We start from the raw sequence: 13435 nt of genomic DNA on the forward strand, positions 1-13435 counted from the left end.
ATCAGAACTGAAAATCCAGAATAATGTGCAAGGCTTGGGTTGGCAATCGTGTAATTCCTGAGAATCCAAGCCATTGATTCTTCTGGCCCAATTCAGCCATGGACCCAGATTGTGTGAGTGAAGATAGGTCCAGTCCATGACAGCCATAAATGGTTGGGCCCACTTCAAGCCTCAGTGAAGAACTTATCTCACATGGGCATACCCACTCGATCGATTGTTTGTTGAGCCTACCATGTCAAACAAGGCCCAATACGCATATAATGTCTCCCACCTATGTCATATGTTGCAGGATATGAAATGTTTCATGGGCCCACCAGTAGATCTTTATATGAACAATATGCTTGTATGAACAGGGAAGGACGTGATGAGGTTGATCACCGTCTTCCTCAAGGATAACTACTCCGAATCTTCAGAGCTTCTTTGAACTCATCGTAGAGATTCCTCAAACTTATGAGGGATGAATATAGAAATAATTTCTAATAATTTGAAAATAATTGATTGATGATAAAAAACGAAATTACAGTCATTTAAATAGTGAACTCAAACCTAAGATAGAGTTTTAGACTCGAACTCCAACTCAAACTCCTTAAAAATGCGACTTACCATAAATAGTATAGTCTGTCATGATTCCTACTAGACTTTGTGGTTTTCGGTCGAAAGTTGTTAAGTGTCCAATTTAGCCTAAATACGTTATTCTTCTAATTTTTCTAAGCCCTTTTCCCTGATCACCTCCACATCCGATCGGGACTTCTCTGGTCCATCTTGGCCTTGAAAGTGTCCGCAACCTGCTCTACATCTCAAACTCAAATGTACATAGGTGCTATGGGCAAGATCTAGGATCTCTATGCAATTGCGCAGTCAGCGGAAGCTGAGACTAGGCTCATGTCTATCCAAGCTCGGCCTGCATAGCAAATCCTAGACCCGGGGTTGTTATGGGCGAAAAAGGAACAAAACAAGCCCACCCACCTACTTTTTAGAGGCAGCCGAGGCTTGATTAATAAATGGGCTTAAATTTTAGGCCAGGGCTCAGCCCTTAGGATTAGTATTCTAGCCCAAGCCTGGCCAGAATCAGGTCAGGTCCAAGAGACCAATAGGCCAGCCCTCTCATCAGCACACCTACCAAACAATCCCCTCGTTGAAAATCAGGACAGCCACTCATCTAGTTTCAAACACATGCACTGAATGCATACTATTTCTATCATTTTTCTAGCTGTCTATTTCTTGTCAGGCATGTGGGCCATCTAATAATTAGACCAGCCAGATAGAAAATTCACGGCCAGCACCAACCTCAACCCAAATGCATGTGCCGTGTTGACACATATGGCGCGTATTTTGCTTGGCCCTTAAAGATGGGGTTTGGTAGATCCGTCCAACTGACCCTGGAAAGCTACGGAATGACATGGTCCGGTCTGGTCCAAGTTCAGAAATTCAGTCCGTCCCATGGTGAATGTTCATAAACTCCTCTGATTCTGACCCAGTTCGATACAACGAGTCAACCCCTCAATATCTCCCCACACGCCCAAGTCAAAAACTCGGGACAGGACGAGTCTGTCCAAGTCACTGATTCAGAAAACCATGGTAGAGGTGGTTTGCCTGCATGCTAGTCCGTGGCTAAACCCAGATCCTTAGCTACTGAGCTAAACCAGGCTTTGGCTGATGCAGGAAGGGTTTTGAGGAGGAAGTTCACCCTCTATCTCAAGAATGAGAAACTTTGAATACACAATTCTATCATTGAAACCACGTGGTACCAAATAAAAATTCGAAATTATATTATTCAATAATGCTAGGACTTTCCAATTACATCACTTGTAAATAAAAAAACAAAAACTATAATTTGAAGTCCTAATTCAACTAAAATAGAAATTATTCAAAATAATAAATTTTAATAAAAATAAAAAGTACTAATTTAATTATACTGATTATTCCTAACATAATTAGAAACAATTCTTAAGAAGATTGCATACAGAGTTGGGCATGTCTGACCCGATCCGGTAGATCTGACTCGATAAAACCCAAACCGACAGCCTAAATCGGTGCAGATCGAGTAGGACTATTCAGATCCGACAGTTTTTTCGGATCGAGATTGGGTCGTGGTCAATCCAGATAGATCCGATCCGAAAACCCGATCCGAATGGATCCGGACCGATCCGATCCGATCCGGAGTGATTCTTATTAGTACTTTTACTTTTTCTTGTGGTATGGTCTACTTGAGCTTTGGATATGTATCAATTTTAGGTTCAACTACTAAAATGATTTGGAAAAACGAATGGACGGTGTGGATAAACCACATGCATTCACGGTGGGCCCCAACAGAGTTCACTCGGTACGAATTGGCTAATGTACCACACACCAGCTATATAATATAGGTGCTGTAGCCTGTAGGTACATGTCGTGCGAAGATGAGCACTGAGTCCTCCCAGTCTCATTCCATTCCATCAGCGTCAGGATACCAGTGAATGACAATTCGCATGCTTCTACTAGTTTTGAAATACTTCGATGCTAGTTTTGCACTATTTAAAAAGTGATGGTGACTCATCTCATATCATGTGGCACTGATGCACAACTATCCCCACTGTCCAAATTGTGGGTCCCATCATATTTATGAAGTCACACCGATCAAGCTATCCTAACCATGCAATTAACATCTATCAAATTGATGGTTGGCATTACCTTTGTCTTAAATATTCAATTATGCTCCATCCACAACAGTTTCATTTGGATAGTCTGGATTACCTCACAACGGTGCTATGTGTATAGTTAGATAGTCTAGTTTTGCTAGGTGTACAGGCTTGTGCTAGATGCCACACGTGTGCTAGCATGGCACCAAGATCCAATCCGTACATCAGGTTGGTCCAACCTTGTACATGTTTTCACAAAAAAATAAATTCGGAGCACTCAACTTGAGGGTGAGGGCCCAATATTGGAAACAGGCCAATGGGTTAATTTTCATAGCCAAATCTTTGTTTTGCAATTCGTGGCCCACCTGATGATTGGATCAAGCTGATTCTTAGATAAGGGCATCAATATAGCAGTACCTTTTTGATAAATGGACTGGATCTTGGAGTTATCATGCCATGCTAGCACATATGGGGTGAGCTTTGTTGCACAAGCATGCTCACTTGGCTATGCTCTGGATAATCACTACCGTTTTCTTAATTGTGTAAAACTAACATGGGTCTAATATGAGCTATAAATAGTAGACATCTCATTAGTTTCTTTTCTGCTTTCGGTGGTTTCCCTCACCGCGACTGACGCTGTAGCCTATAGCCTTTGCCTGTAGGTATGTGTCGTGCGGATTAGATACTGACGAAGTCACTAGTGATGTCACCAAGTTTTTTGGACCCCACCATGATGCATGTGTTGTATCCATACCGTCCATCCATTCGGAGAGATCGTTTTATGGCATGAGAAAAATAATGAGATAGATCTAAAGTTCAAGTGGACCCCACCATAGAAAACAGTGGGGACAGTGACATCCACCGTTCAAGACTTCTTAGGTGCCACAGAAGTTTCCGATCAAGCTTAAAATTTTCTTTTCACTTCATCTATCTTTATGTTAACTTATGAATAGGTTGGATCTAAAAAATACATCATGGTGGGCCCTATAAATGTTTCAACGGTGGGTGCGACTAATCCCACGGTTTTCTGTGGTGGGTCCAGTTGAACTTTAGATCTATCTCATTTTTTTCTCATGTAATAAAACTATCTCCACAAATGGTTGGACGGTATGGATGCAACACACACATCATGGTGGGGTCCACAGAGCTTAGTGACGTTAGCAATTTGGTATTAACCTTGTCAGTATCTAATCCGCACCCACATGCAATGTAGTTTCGTGCACAACACGTCAACACAGTAACATCGTGCAAAGACAATCGGAGACGTGCCTCGAGCTCCGAGTTGTACGAATGGCTCAAATGAGATCAAGATTACATGGGCCCCACAATGATGTATTTATTATATCCATACCGTTTATTCATTTTTCGTGATCATTTTAGAGCATTTGAAAAAAAAATAAAAATCATATCTAAAGCTCAAATGGACCACATCAAAAATAACAGTGAGGATAATGATTTTCACCGAAAATGAATCCGAACCTTGCCGAATTCGATCCGACTCGATTTTCCTGACCGAGTCGGACTTCGATTGGATCAGGCTAGCGGTGGTTTGGATCGGTTCGAGTTAGATGACCCGGACTCGATCTCAGATCGGATCGAGTTCGGGTCAAGCCATGTAGATTTCGGACCGAGTAGAGTTGGACCCAATCCGATTCGACTCGGTCCGATGCTCGGCTCTAATTGGATATACTAAAATTCTAAAGCAAAGTAAATACATCCCAATTAAAACTTACTAAAAATAATAAGTTTTACTTTAAATTAGGATTTTGAAATGAAAGGAAGCCTTTTGTCGTGAAATAAGCTGACCTAACCCATTATAGAGTCGGTCGATTCTTAATGGTGTGTTAGGGTAAAGATTCACAAGTCGTGCATCCTTTAACAATACTCAGATCAAAAGTTATGGCTAATTTATGGTTCATACTTATTGGACAGATGGGATGTTGCAAGCACATGAAAGGTTGGAAGTTATCCACTGGTGGACCGTAACTTGTGGTCCAATGGTCCACCCAATGGATAACTGGGCCCACCTGAAGATTTCTGTATGCAAAAATCAGTCCCATCCACTCGTTGAGTGGACCCACTTGTGTGTATATGGGTGTGGGTGGTGGATGTCGAGCTTTGTGGGTCCCAGTTGCAGAGGTTATAAAAATATCAGGAAGAAAATAGAGGTGCAGATTGCCTAACTAATATGGCACTAATTTGCTGCCGGGCCCATCCTATTGGTTGATGAAGTGGACCAGAGTCAGTTTAGATTTTCCCAGAGGAACGATCTTCACCGTCTATTCAATAAGTATCATCAGAGGCCTAACTTTTTGTTGGGGAAATGATTACCCAAACCCGATGGTGAATGGGGCTGCTGATGGGCCATTCTGGCCTGCTGTGCTTCTGGACTGGGCCTGTTTCAGGGTGTTAGGTAGGTTCTTTGTTAGGCATGGTAGTGGGTGGCCTGGAGTTGGTTCGGGTCCATATGTTGAAGTGGTTGGGCTGGGCCCATTTAAATTGCCAAGACCAGTGTGATTCTCACAACCAATCAATAACCAATGAAATAGACAGTCAACATTGTATGTGGAAAACTAGTACAATCAACAATTTGAACCATTGGTTTGTTGGGGACCATCATGGATTGCTTATGGTTCCTACAAATAAGTTATCTTAACATGCCTAACCATTCCATCCATAGGTTGAAAAATGAGTGGCTATAAGAAAATGGACAACTTTGGGGGGGATCAAATCATCCTGTTGGAGCAAATATGCTTGTACCCATCACTTATGTTACTCTCAATTCAGTCACTTGTGCGAATTGAGGGCTTGCACCGGAAGCACGTGTGCGTGTATGATTGCGGGGCATGCCATGGTCTTCTCAAATCAAGGATATTGACTAAATTGGTCACTACCCCCACTTCGAAGTGGACATATTAAAGACTCGAGCTGGGCTCAGAGTCCTCTTGACCATTGACTGATTGATTTGATGTGCGTTGTACTCAGATGATTTGAACGAGGAAACGGGTTAGCTCTCACGAATGAATTCTTTTTTCCTTGTACCATTGACTATAGAATTGGCCGGTTTAAGGACTTTATTTCACTAGTACTATAACGTAGTATTCCTCAATCAAAATGGAAAATTTGTACATAAAAAAGAAGCTAGCATAAACACGATCGATCTTGATTAATTGGTCGGTTGTTTGTAACTTCTTTGATATATATGATTAATTTGAGTTTTTTGAGGAGTTACAGAGAAGATCATCTTGGCATTTCTTAAGGCTGTTCTTGTGAATTTGTTTGTCCTGTTCCTTGTGAATTACTACAGGATTTCTTTTGTTCTAATGGGAATGTTTATTGGAAGCTGTGGTCATATAATGCCATTTTTTTATTCGTTCAATTTGATTATTATTACATGTCTTGTGTTTTCAGTAGCTGCAATTTTCTTTTGAAGGTTTTCGGGTGGTGGTCCATTGTTCCATGGTGTGGACCATTTGGTGATTGGATGTCTCTGATTCTCCCATAAATGTGGGATGCTCAGATTTCTTTTTTTTTTTTTTTTTTTGGAGTACTATTTGCATTTTTGCATTATTGCTTTACTTATGAATGTCGGGTTTCATTTCTTACTATGGGTTGCCTTTTGCCTAGATTACCTATATTTTCTAAGGACATGCCAAATGCTAGTACGTTGAGAGACATTCTCATCAATGGAATTTATTTTCATGCAAAAGAGTTGAAAGATGCAAAAGCTAGCCCTGGTTGATGGAAATTTGGTAAAGACCTTGTAAACATGAGTTCTATGGGTTGTTTTTTTTTTTTTTAAATTTTTTAATTTATTATTATTATTTTTAATTTCTGTATTGTGGCTACTATCTCGCCCAAGGAGTGCTTTACTATTTGGTTGCCTCGGATTGGAGTATGGCTTTCATTTGACTCTTACATGACTTAGTGGCTTGTTGATTTTGTGGAACAAGTTCTCATCATCTCACAGAAATTGGACAGATATGTGTTGTGGAGATACCAATTCTCTACCTTTAGGGAATCAACCAATTGCACGCTGGTGCACCAATGGTTGCTGATAATGGCATATGTTGCATTGATGAGTGTACTAATGCTGTTGTGCAGCTGGCGAGCTAACAACTTTCCGCTGAACACTTAAACAGAATTTGTCGAGTTCCAGTGTATTTCTAACAACTTTCCGCTGAACACTCAACCAATTGCAGGCTGGTGCACTAATGCTTGCTGATGATGGCATATGTTACAAACAACCGACCGATAATGGCATATGCTTGCCGTCATGCTTAGGGGTGTACATGAACTGAGTTATAGGTCGGTTAGCTCGCTCGACTTGACAAGCTTAATTCAACTCGGTTCGAAACTAAGTTCGAGACACCTTGATCCATAGCTCAAGTGGTAGACTGAGTGAAAGATACCTCGCTTCAACACTGAGGTCTTGGTATCGATCCCTAGTGGGGGTGGCTAACAGTGAAGTGTGAACTGATGGTGTTGTGTACTAACAAGCTAACAAAAAAAAAAAAAACCTGAGTTCGAGCCGAGTTGAGCTGATTTTTTGAGCTCGAAAAATTTTCGAACCGAGTTCGAGCTTGACTTGACTCGGATCGAACCCCAACTCGAATTGAACTCGGATTGAACCAGTTCGGTGACTCGATTATTTTGATATTGATGTTGCTCAACAAGTGTTTGATGAAATGACTCAACGAAGTGTTGGATGGTGGTGAGGAAGGTATGAATATGAAACAAATACCTTGGTATCTTCATTTTTATGTTGTCTACTAAGTATTTGATGAAATACTTGTAAACCGATTCTGCCGCTTTACATTCCATGAGAAATTGAAGGTGCACTCCACGTGTTTGAGAAAATTCCGCAGAGGCTCGACTTGGCTCGAACTCACCTCGAACTGGACCGAGCTGTTGACCGAACCGAGCTGAGTTGGCCAGTCAGGCTCAAGGACCGAGCCAACCTGAGTTCGAGCTGGGGTCGGCTAGTGGCCGAGCCAAGTCGAGCCATGTCAAGCTCGACTCGGTTCGACTCGTATACACCCCTAGTCATGCTTTACACTCTCATTAAAGCAAGAAATAAGATAAATACCTGATGCGCCTATCAGAACAAACGATCGAGACAGATGGTTACTAAGTATGACCAAGGCATGAACAAATGAATTAGAACTCAGATGGACAAGGGGATCTGACAACTTATGGTTGTAGATATTTGATCTACTTTCAAGATAAACATACTGCAGCGGGAGCCGTTGGATAATAATGAAGTAAATTAGGGAAAATAAAATAGGCATGAATGTAAACTAGACATGTAGATAGTTGTGTTTGGCATGGGGTCCCGAGATCTTCTTTGGGTCTTTTTATAGCTTTCTCAAGGCGGTGAAAGCCTCTCGTTGGACTTTTATATCCTTCGGATTCTTCGTGCGGGTTTGCCGGACATGCAACCTTTTTCCTCACCAAACTAGGGTTCATTAGCCTCTCGAATAATTTTTATGTAGCCGATCTTCTACATAGATCTTTGTGGCCCACTAAAGCTCTAGCTTGGTGCTACCAGAGTGCCTCTAATGAAGACAATTAGACTAAGGTTTGGTAAGCTCAAGGACTGATCTCTCTTGAATGTAGCCATTCAATGTCTCTTGATGGCTCACCATTTCAATTTCAAGGTGTTGGTTGATCCAGATCAAACTGCCTCCTTCATTTAATCACCTTAAATAGTGATGACTTGGAGTGCTGGAGGGATTTGACCCCAGATACAGGCCCATCATTTGGATATGCTAGATCTCACATTCTCTTTATTCTGATCATTACGTAGAATGAGATCCGATATAGGTTTAGCCGTCCCTCTATAATTCCGGTCTGGGACCTTGTCTAGGTTCATTCATATGTCAATTCTACTTTTTTGGTCTTCGGGATCAATATTGATTCTCCGCATATCTCTGGAAAAATTTTCTATATTGCAAGGATTATAAGAAACGGCCTCACGGATGAGATCATATTAGTTGTGACATAAGATATGCTAACCCGGAGAGTTTTTTTTTGCCGTTAAAGGGACATCCCTCATTTAATGGGCATGCTAATCATGACCACGTGGCATAGGATGATTCATCTCCTTAAATGGCATAATACAACCATGTATTGTGACAACAATGATAGAATGCGTAAGATGAAAGGAAAATCAAATACAAATTCTCATCTTCAGTTGCGGTTATGATTCGGACCATACTAAATACACAATTACTCAACGTAACATCAGCCTATTGGCCCACATGAGGACCCTCAAAACGGGTGTAAATAACTCATTATGCCCCCTCACAATTTCTACCCATGGAGGAGCATTTATACTCCATGAGAGCATGTGCATACCTATATTCATAGCGTTATTACTGTTAGGCAGGCTCACATACCTTATATAGCTAGTATACTTTGTATAGTTTGTTTCCATAAGTAGAGGATTCTGATTTTATTATTTTCCTTATATAGATGACTGTAATCTCTATATATTCAACCTCTTTGGGTTGTCTCATATACACAAAAGCTTTCAGTTCTTCTCTGTTTACAATTACCCACCCCTTCTTAGGGGTGTGCTTTTACTCGCTGCCAACCTGTCCCTAGTACTGCCCTTTTCGCTTGGTCTTTTCGCACTTTTTTCTTTTTCATCTTCTAAAGCACTTCATTCTTTTGTGGGCCATCATGTTCTTTTCCACTTGGCCATTCCTTACTATTAGTCACATCTTTTAATAAATATCCTATGCGGAGTTTTTGGGAGAGTCGATTATGCTGTGGAACGACAGTGTAGCCATTCTCAACCACATTTTCTTTCTCCAATTGAATGCTCTCTCACCCCACGATTCACAAGAAGACTTGCAATTCAGTCATTTGAGGATTGGGTGCCATCCAACCATGCCCTAAATGAATTAGTCATCTTGACTTGTGGGCAAATATATAGATTTTTTCTTCTTAAGGAGTATGTTGTCAGACATTCAAAAATTGAAAAATCACACTAATCATATATAAAATCAAAACTCAATAGTGTGCCACAAAGACTTTCATTTAACAATACCAAAATTTAACATTCATCTAGATTATTTTCACTGCAATTACTACATAGGATTTAGACATTCTTTTCTTATTTTACTACCAATCTTAAGTTGAAGAAAGGGAGAAGAAAAAACAAAAACAAAAACAAAAACAAAAACAAAAACAAAAACCAAACTAGAAAAGGCTAAACAGCACACAAAGTTCATGAAGACAGGTAATCATACAATGCCGGGCAGACAGTTCAAACGACGATACGGGTTTTTAGTATGCAAAATGAAAATACTAGCTTAACTCGCGTAGATATATGGGGCATGCATACCACCAAAGTGGGGGTAATGATTTCATGTTTATGTGATCCACTCCATCCATCAGGTGTGCTAAAGTGTTTGGCATCGATCAGGCCGATCCAAAACTCATATGGGCCAAGCCGTAGGGAACAATGTTAAATCATGATTAAGGCATCTAAATTCAGGTGGCCTCTACTGCTTGAGTTTTTGAATAGCTTTGATTTTTTTTGAGAATCCCTTCATCCTGGTTTGGCATGTAGGATGAATGGATTGAATGGATTATAAAATCGACTGTAGGCCTCACAACTAATGGTGGGTGTCCCCATCGCAAGTATTCCCTACAGGGGCCAACCTGATTTTTGGAATGGCCTGATTATTAGGTTTCAGTGAAGAGGCAGAGCACCTGATGGACGGGTTTGATCACATGATCAGTTCCCTCCATGAGGCGCTTTGTTAGCAGCAGGCACACCTTTGTAAGCATACATAGTCCAGTTCTTTGTAAAAGTGGGGCCCATGGATCGGTATTTCAAACCATCTGAGGGTCTGTTTGGGTGCCATTTCAAAATGAGTTCATCTCATTTTAGTAAATTATAGTTACAGTTAACTAAAATGAGACCCAAACAGCCCCTGATATTATAATCCCCTTGTGAATGGCCCATGAATCCAGAAATCTCCCACATGGAAAAATCCTCATACTTCAGTAGGTGGGCCACAACTTCACAGAGGAATGTGAGGATCTTTGGATGTGGGGGATTTTTGGTGACAAAGGGTCGTGAAGGCGATCATATCAGTGGTTAGGATCACTGAGCCATGGGCCCCACTTCTAAAAGCAGACAACCCGAACAGTGGAATCTTGGCACCCAGCATCATACAACACCTCTCATGTAAGCTTCATCTCTTAAAAAGCTCCAGGCAATGTTCTTCATCCAAGTTCCTGCTCCAAAATTTCTTGTAATACTCATCATATGTAAAATTCCTATATATAGCGGGAGATCCGTCAGTGAGCTGCTTTGGTGGCCCGATAACTGCGCCATTGCCCGGACACAGGAATGATGCGACTGAGATCCTTTCCTTATTGGAGTTGACGATGGCTCGATGCCACACGCTTTTATACTGGCCATTGCTCAGCGCCTGCAATCACCAATCTGTTCTTAGTTTTCCATGTTTCTCTATGTGAGCTTTGCTGAGTCTCATGGCACCCCACTGTGTAGATGAACTGCCCCACTATTGGGCCAGGGCAATTTGAGGTGGGGCCCACCTGATGCATGGCTCAGATTGTCCAGACATGTTGTAGGGGCCTATTTGGGTGCTACTTAAAATTGAGTTCATCTCATTTTAGTCAACTGCAATTATGCATTAGAGATCATATTTCTTTTCTGGTAAGGATTAAAAAACCAACTGTCATGATCTCTAATACATAACTACAAATAACTAAAATGAGACTAATTCATTATGAAGTGGCACCCAAACAGGCCCTTGCTACATTTTCATAGTACCAAGCTTTAAACAGAGGTGATTAAAGCTCTAAAACAGATTTTTACCTGTATTTGGTCACCGATGTTTACGACAAGCGCATTTGGATGTGGATTGACGGCGATCCACTTGCCCTCTTTGAACACTTGTAAGCCTGCCACTTGTTGGTCCTGGAGAAGGATTGTAATGGTGTTCGGGTCTGTATGGCCCGGCAATCCATAGGTCAGCTCTGGTTCCGGGCATGGCGGGTAGAAGTTTACAGCCATGTGCTGGCCTTGATCACCCAGCACCTTTAACATGTAATCCTTTTCCAAATTCAGACTTTCTGATACAGCTTCCAACAATCGGAATCCGAGTTCTCGGACTTCTTTGCAGTATGTACTCACCAAATCCCTGTAATTATAGAAGCAAGTTGCTTAGAATTCTGAAAATCCTAACTTACAGAGTGATAATTAATAACCTTAAGCATTTTGGAAGTACCCCAAATCGACATTTGGTCTAATATGTAAGTGGATGGCTCTCTTTTTACCGAACACCTGTTTGGGGCTATGCCAAAAACAGAACCCAATCAAGTAGGCTATTGCTTTTCCCTCTTTTCCACCGGAACATAACAATTCAAATTGGAATATTAATTTGGGGTGAGCTCTCTGTCCCTCCGCGATTCTCGGGTACTTCCAAACATACCAATATGCCTTTTTTCCCCTCATAGTGTGCATGCTTGCACATGTGAAAGTGCACGTGCATGTGCGCATCCGTGCGCATTTGCGCGCGTGTGCACTATAAATATGATTAGATCTAGATTGAACATGAATACTAATAATGTTGTATTACACACATGAATGTAGCCACCTAAGTCAATGGGAGTAACCACAAAGTAGTGGCGGCACTACTAATGTTACGAATGTCCTCTAATGTGTCTAATGATTTCAATGCTTTTTATTCAGTGCCTGTAGTATAAGCTCACTAAGCATGATGCTCAAGTTCGAAAGAAATACTTGAAAGATGAGGGTGTGGAAGGCCATTCAGGGACAAACTCCTCTAGAGGGTGGCAATGGAGTCTGAGATAATCTCTCCAGTTATGGACTGTCTCCTTCTTCACATTAAAACTCGTCGATAGTCGCACTTTCTTAGACGGGTCATCGGAGTAATATTTCATCTTCTCTTCCACCGGCATATGGAAGAATTCGCGTGCAATCCCCATCATTTTTTGAATGGATTCCTCTGATATCCCATGGTTGATAATCTGGTACACATACATGTATATCCACATAAACATGTTTACACACACAGAATAATCAAAAGAGAAAAGAATGCAAGATAAGGAGCAACTGAACTTATTATAGTGAGAAATAAAGACCTGAAAGAAACCAAATGACCGGCAAGCTTCACCAATTTGACGTATGATCTGGCTTCTATCTTCGCCACCCAAATCAATCAATGGGATTTCCTCAATTACAACTTCTGATAGACGGGGCCTTTCGTTGGCGGGTCGGATGTAGCTCTCCGGCATGGTTTCATGACGGATTGCGGTCAATAGGACAGTATCGGCCATGTTTCTCAATCAGGGGGATAAGCTATTTAGGGGAGAGAGAGAGAGAGAGAGAGAGAGAGAGAGAGAGAGAGAGCTTCTAGGAAGGTGGGAGAAAGGAGTGCAAGATATATAGAAATAGATGAGGAGTTGACCCCAAGTCTTTCCCCACACGGTAATAGTAAGAGCTTGTTGTATTCATGAAACGCGTGTGCAAGAATCCCTTGCATTATCTGATTTTTACGGCCTGTTTGGATACCATCAAATAAGTTACTTTTTCTACTTACACCAGATTATCTATGTCTATGTCTAGCTTAACCGAGTCGACTCAGTTTTTACTTGATTCGGTATTTAATATAGTCAAATAGGTTTCACAATTAGTCAGGTTTGTTCTGAATCATTTAATCAGCTCGGAACCATATATAGAAACAGAACCAAATCACCTTGATACTAAGCCAGATCAAGCCCCTTGATTTTATTGGAAATGAGATGAT

At 41.2% G+C, this 13435-nt stretch overlaps 1 protein-coding gene across 1 annotated transcript; it reads right to left on the reverse strand.

Annotated features, from left to right (window-relative positions):
• Nucleotides 1-9647: 9647 nt before the first annotated feature.
• On the reverse strand, nucleotides 9648-13039 carry LOC131233114 (flavanone 3-dioxygenase 2-like). Its single transcript, XM_058229717.1, has 4 exons — nucleotides 12771-13039; nucleotides 12409-12656; nucleotides 11482-11806; nucleotides 9648-11071 (listed from the first exon to the last, which is right to left on the reverse strand). Exons 1-4 carry the CDS (start codon nucleotides 12963-12965, stop codon nucleotides 10832-10834), a joined length of 1008 nt encoding a protein of 335 aa, XP_058085700.1. The 5' UTR covers nucleotides 12966-13039; the 3' UTR covers nucleotides 9648-10831.
• Between the last annotated feature and the right edge of the window lie 396 nt (nucleotides 13040-13435).

Source organism: Magnolia sinica, chromosome 18, assembly GCF_029962835.1.
Source record: "Magnolia sinica isolate HGM2019 chromosome 18, MsV1, whole genome shotgun sequence".
NCBI lineage: Eukaryota > Viridiplantae > Streptophyta > Magnoliopsida > Magnoliales > Magnoliaceae > Magnolia > Magnolia sinica.

Excerpts from the sequence above, each read along its gene's own strand:
- LOC131233114 (XM_058229717.1), bottom strand. The coding sequence starts at position 12,965 with ATGGCCGATACTGTCCTATTGACCGCAATCCGTCATGAAACCATGCCG. Across the intron at positions 11,807-12,408 it reads TCCACACCCTCATCTTTCAA|GGATTTGGTGAGTACATACT; the intron begins GTATTTCTTTCG and ends CTATAATTACAG. Across the intron at positions 11,072-11,481 it reads ACATCGGTGACCAAATACAG|GCGCTGAGCAATGGCCAGTA; the intron begins GTAAAAATCTGT and ends TGGTGATTGCAG.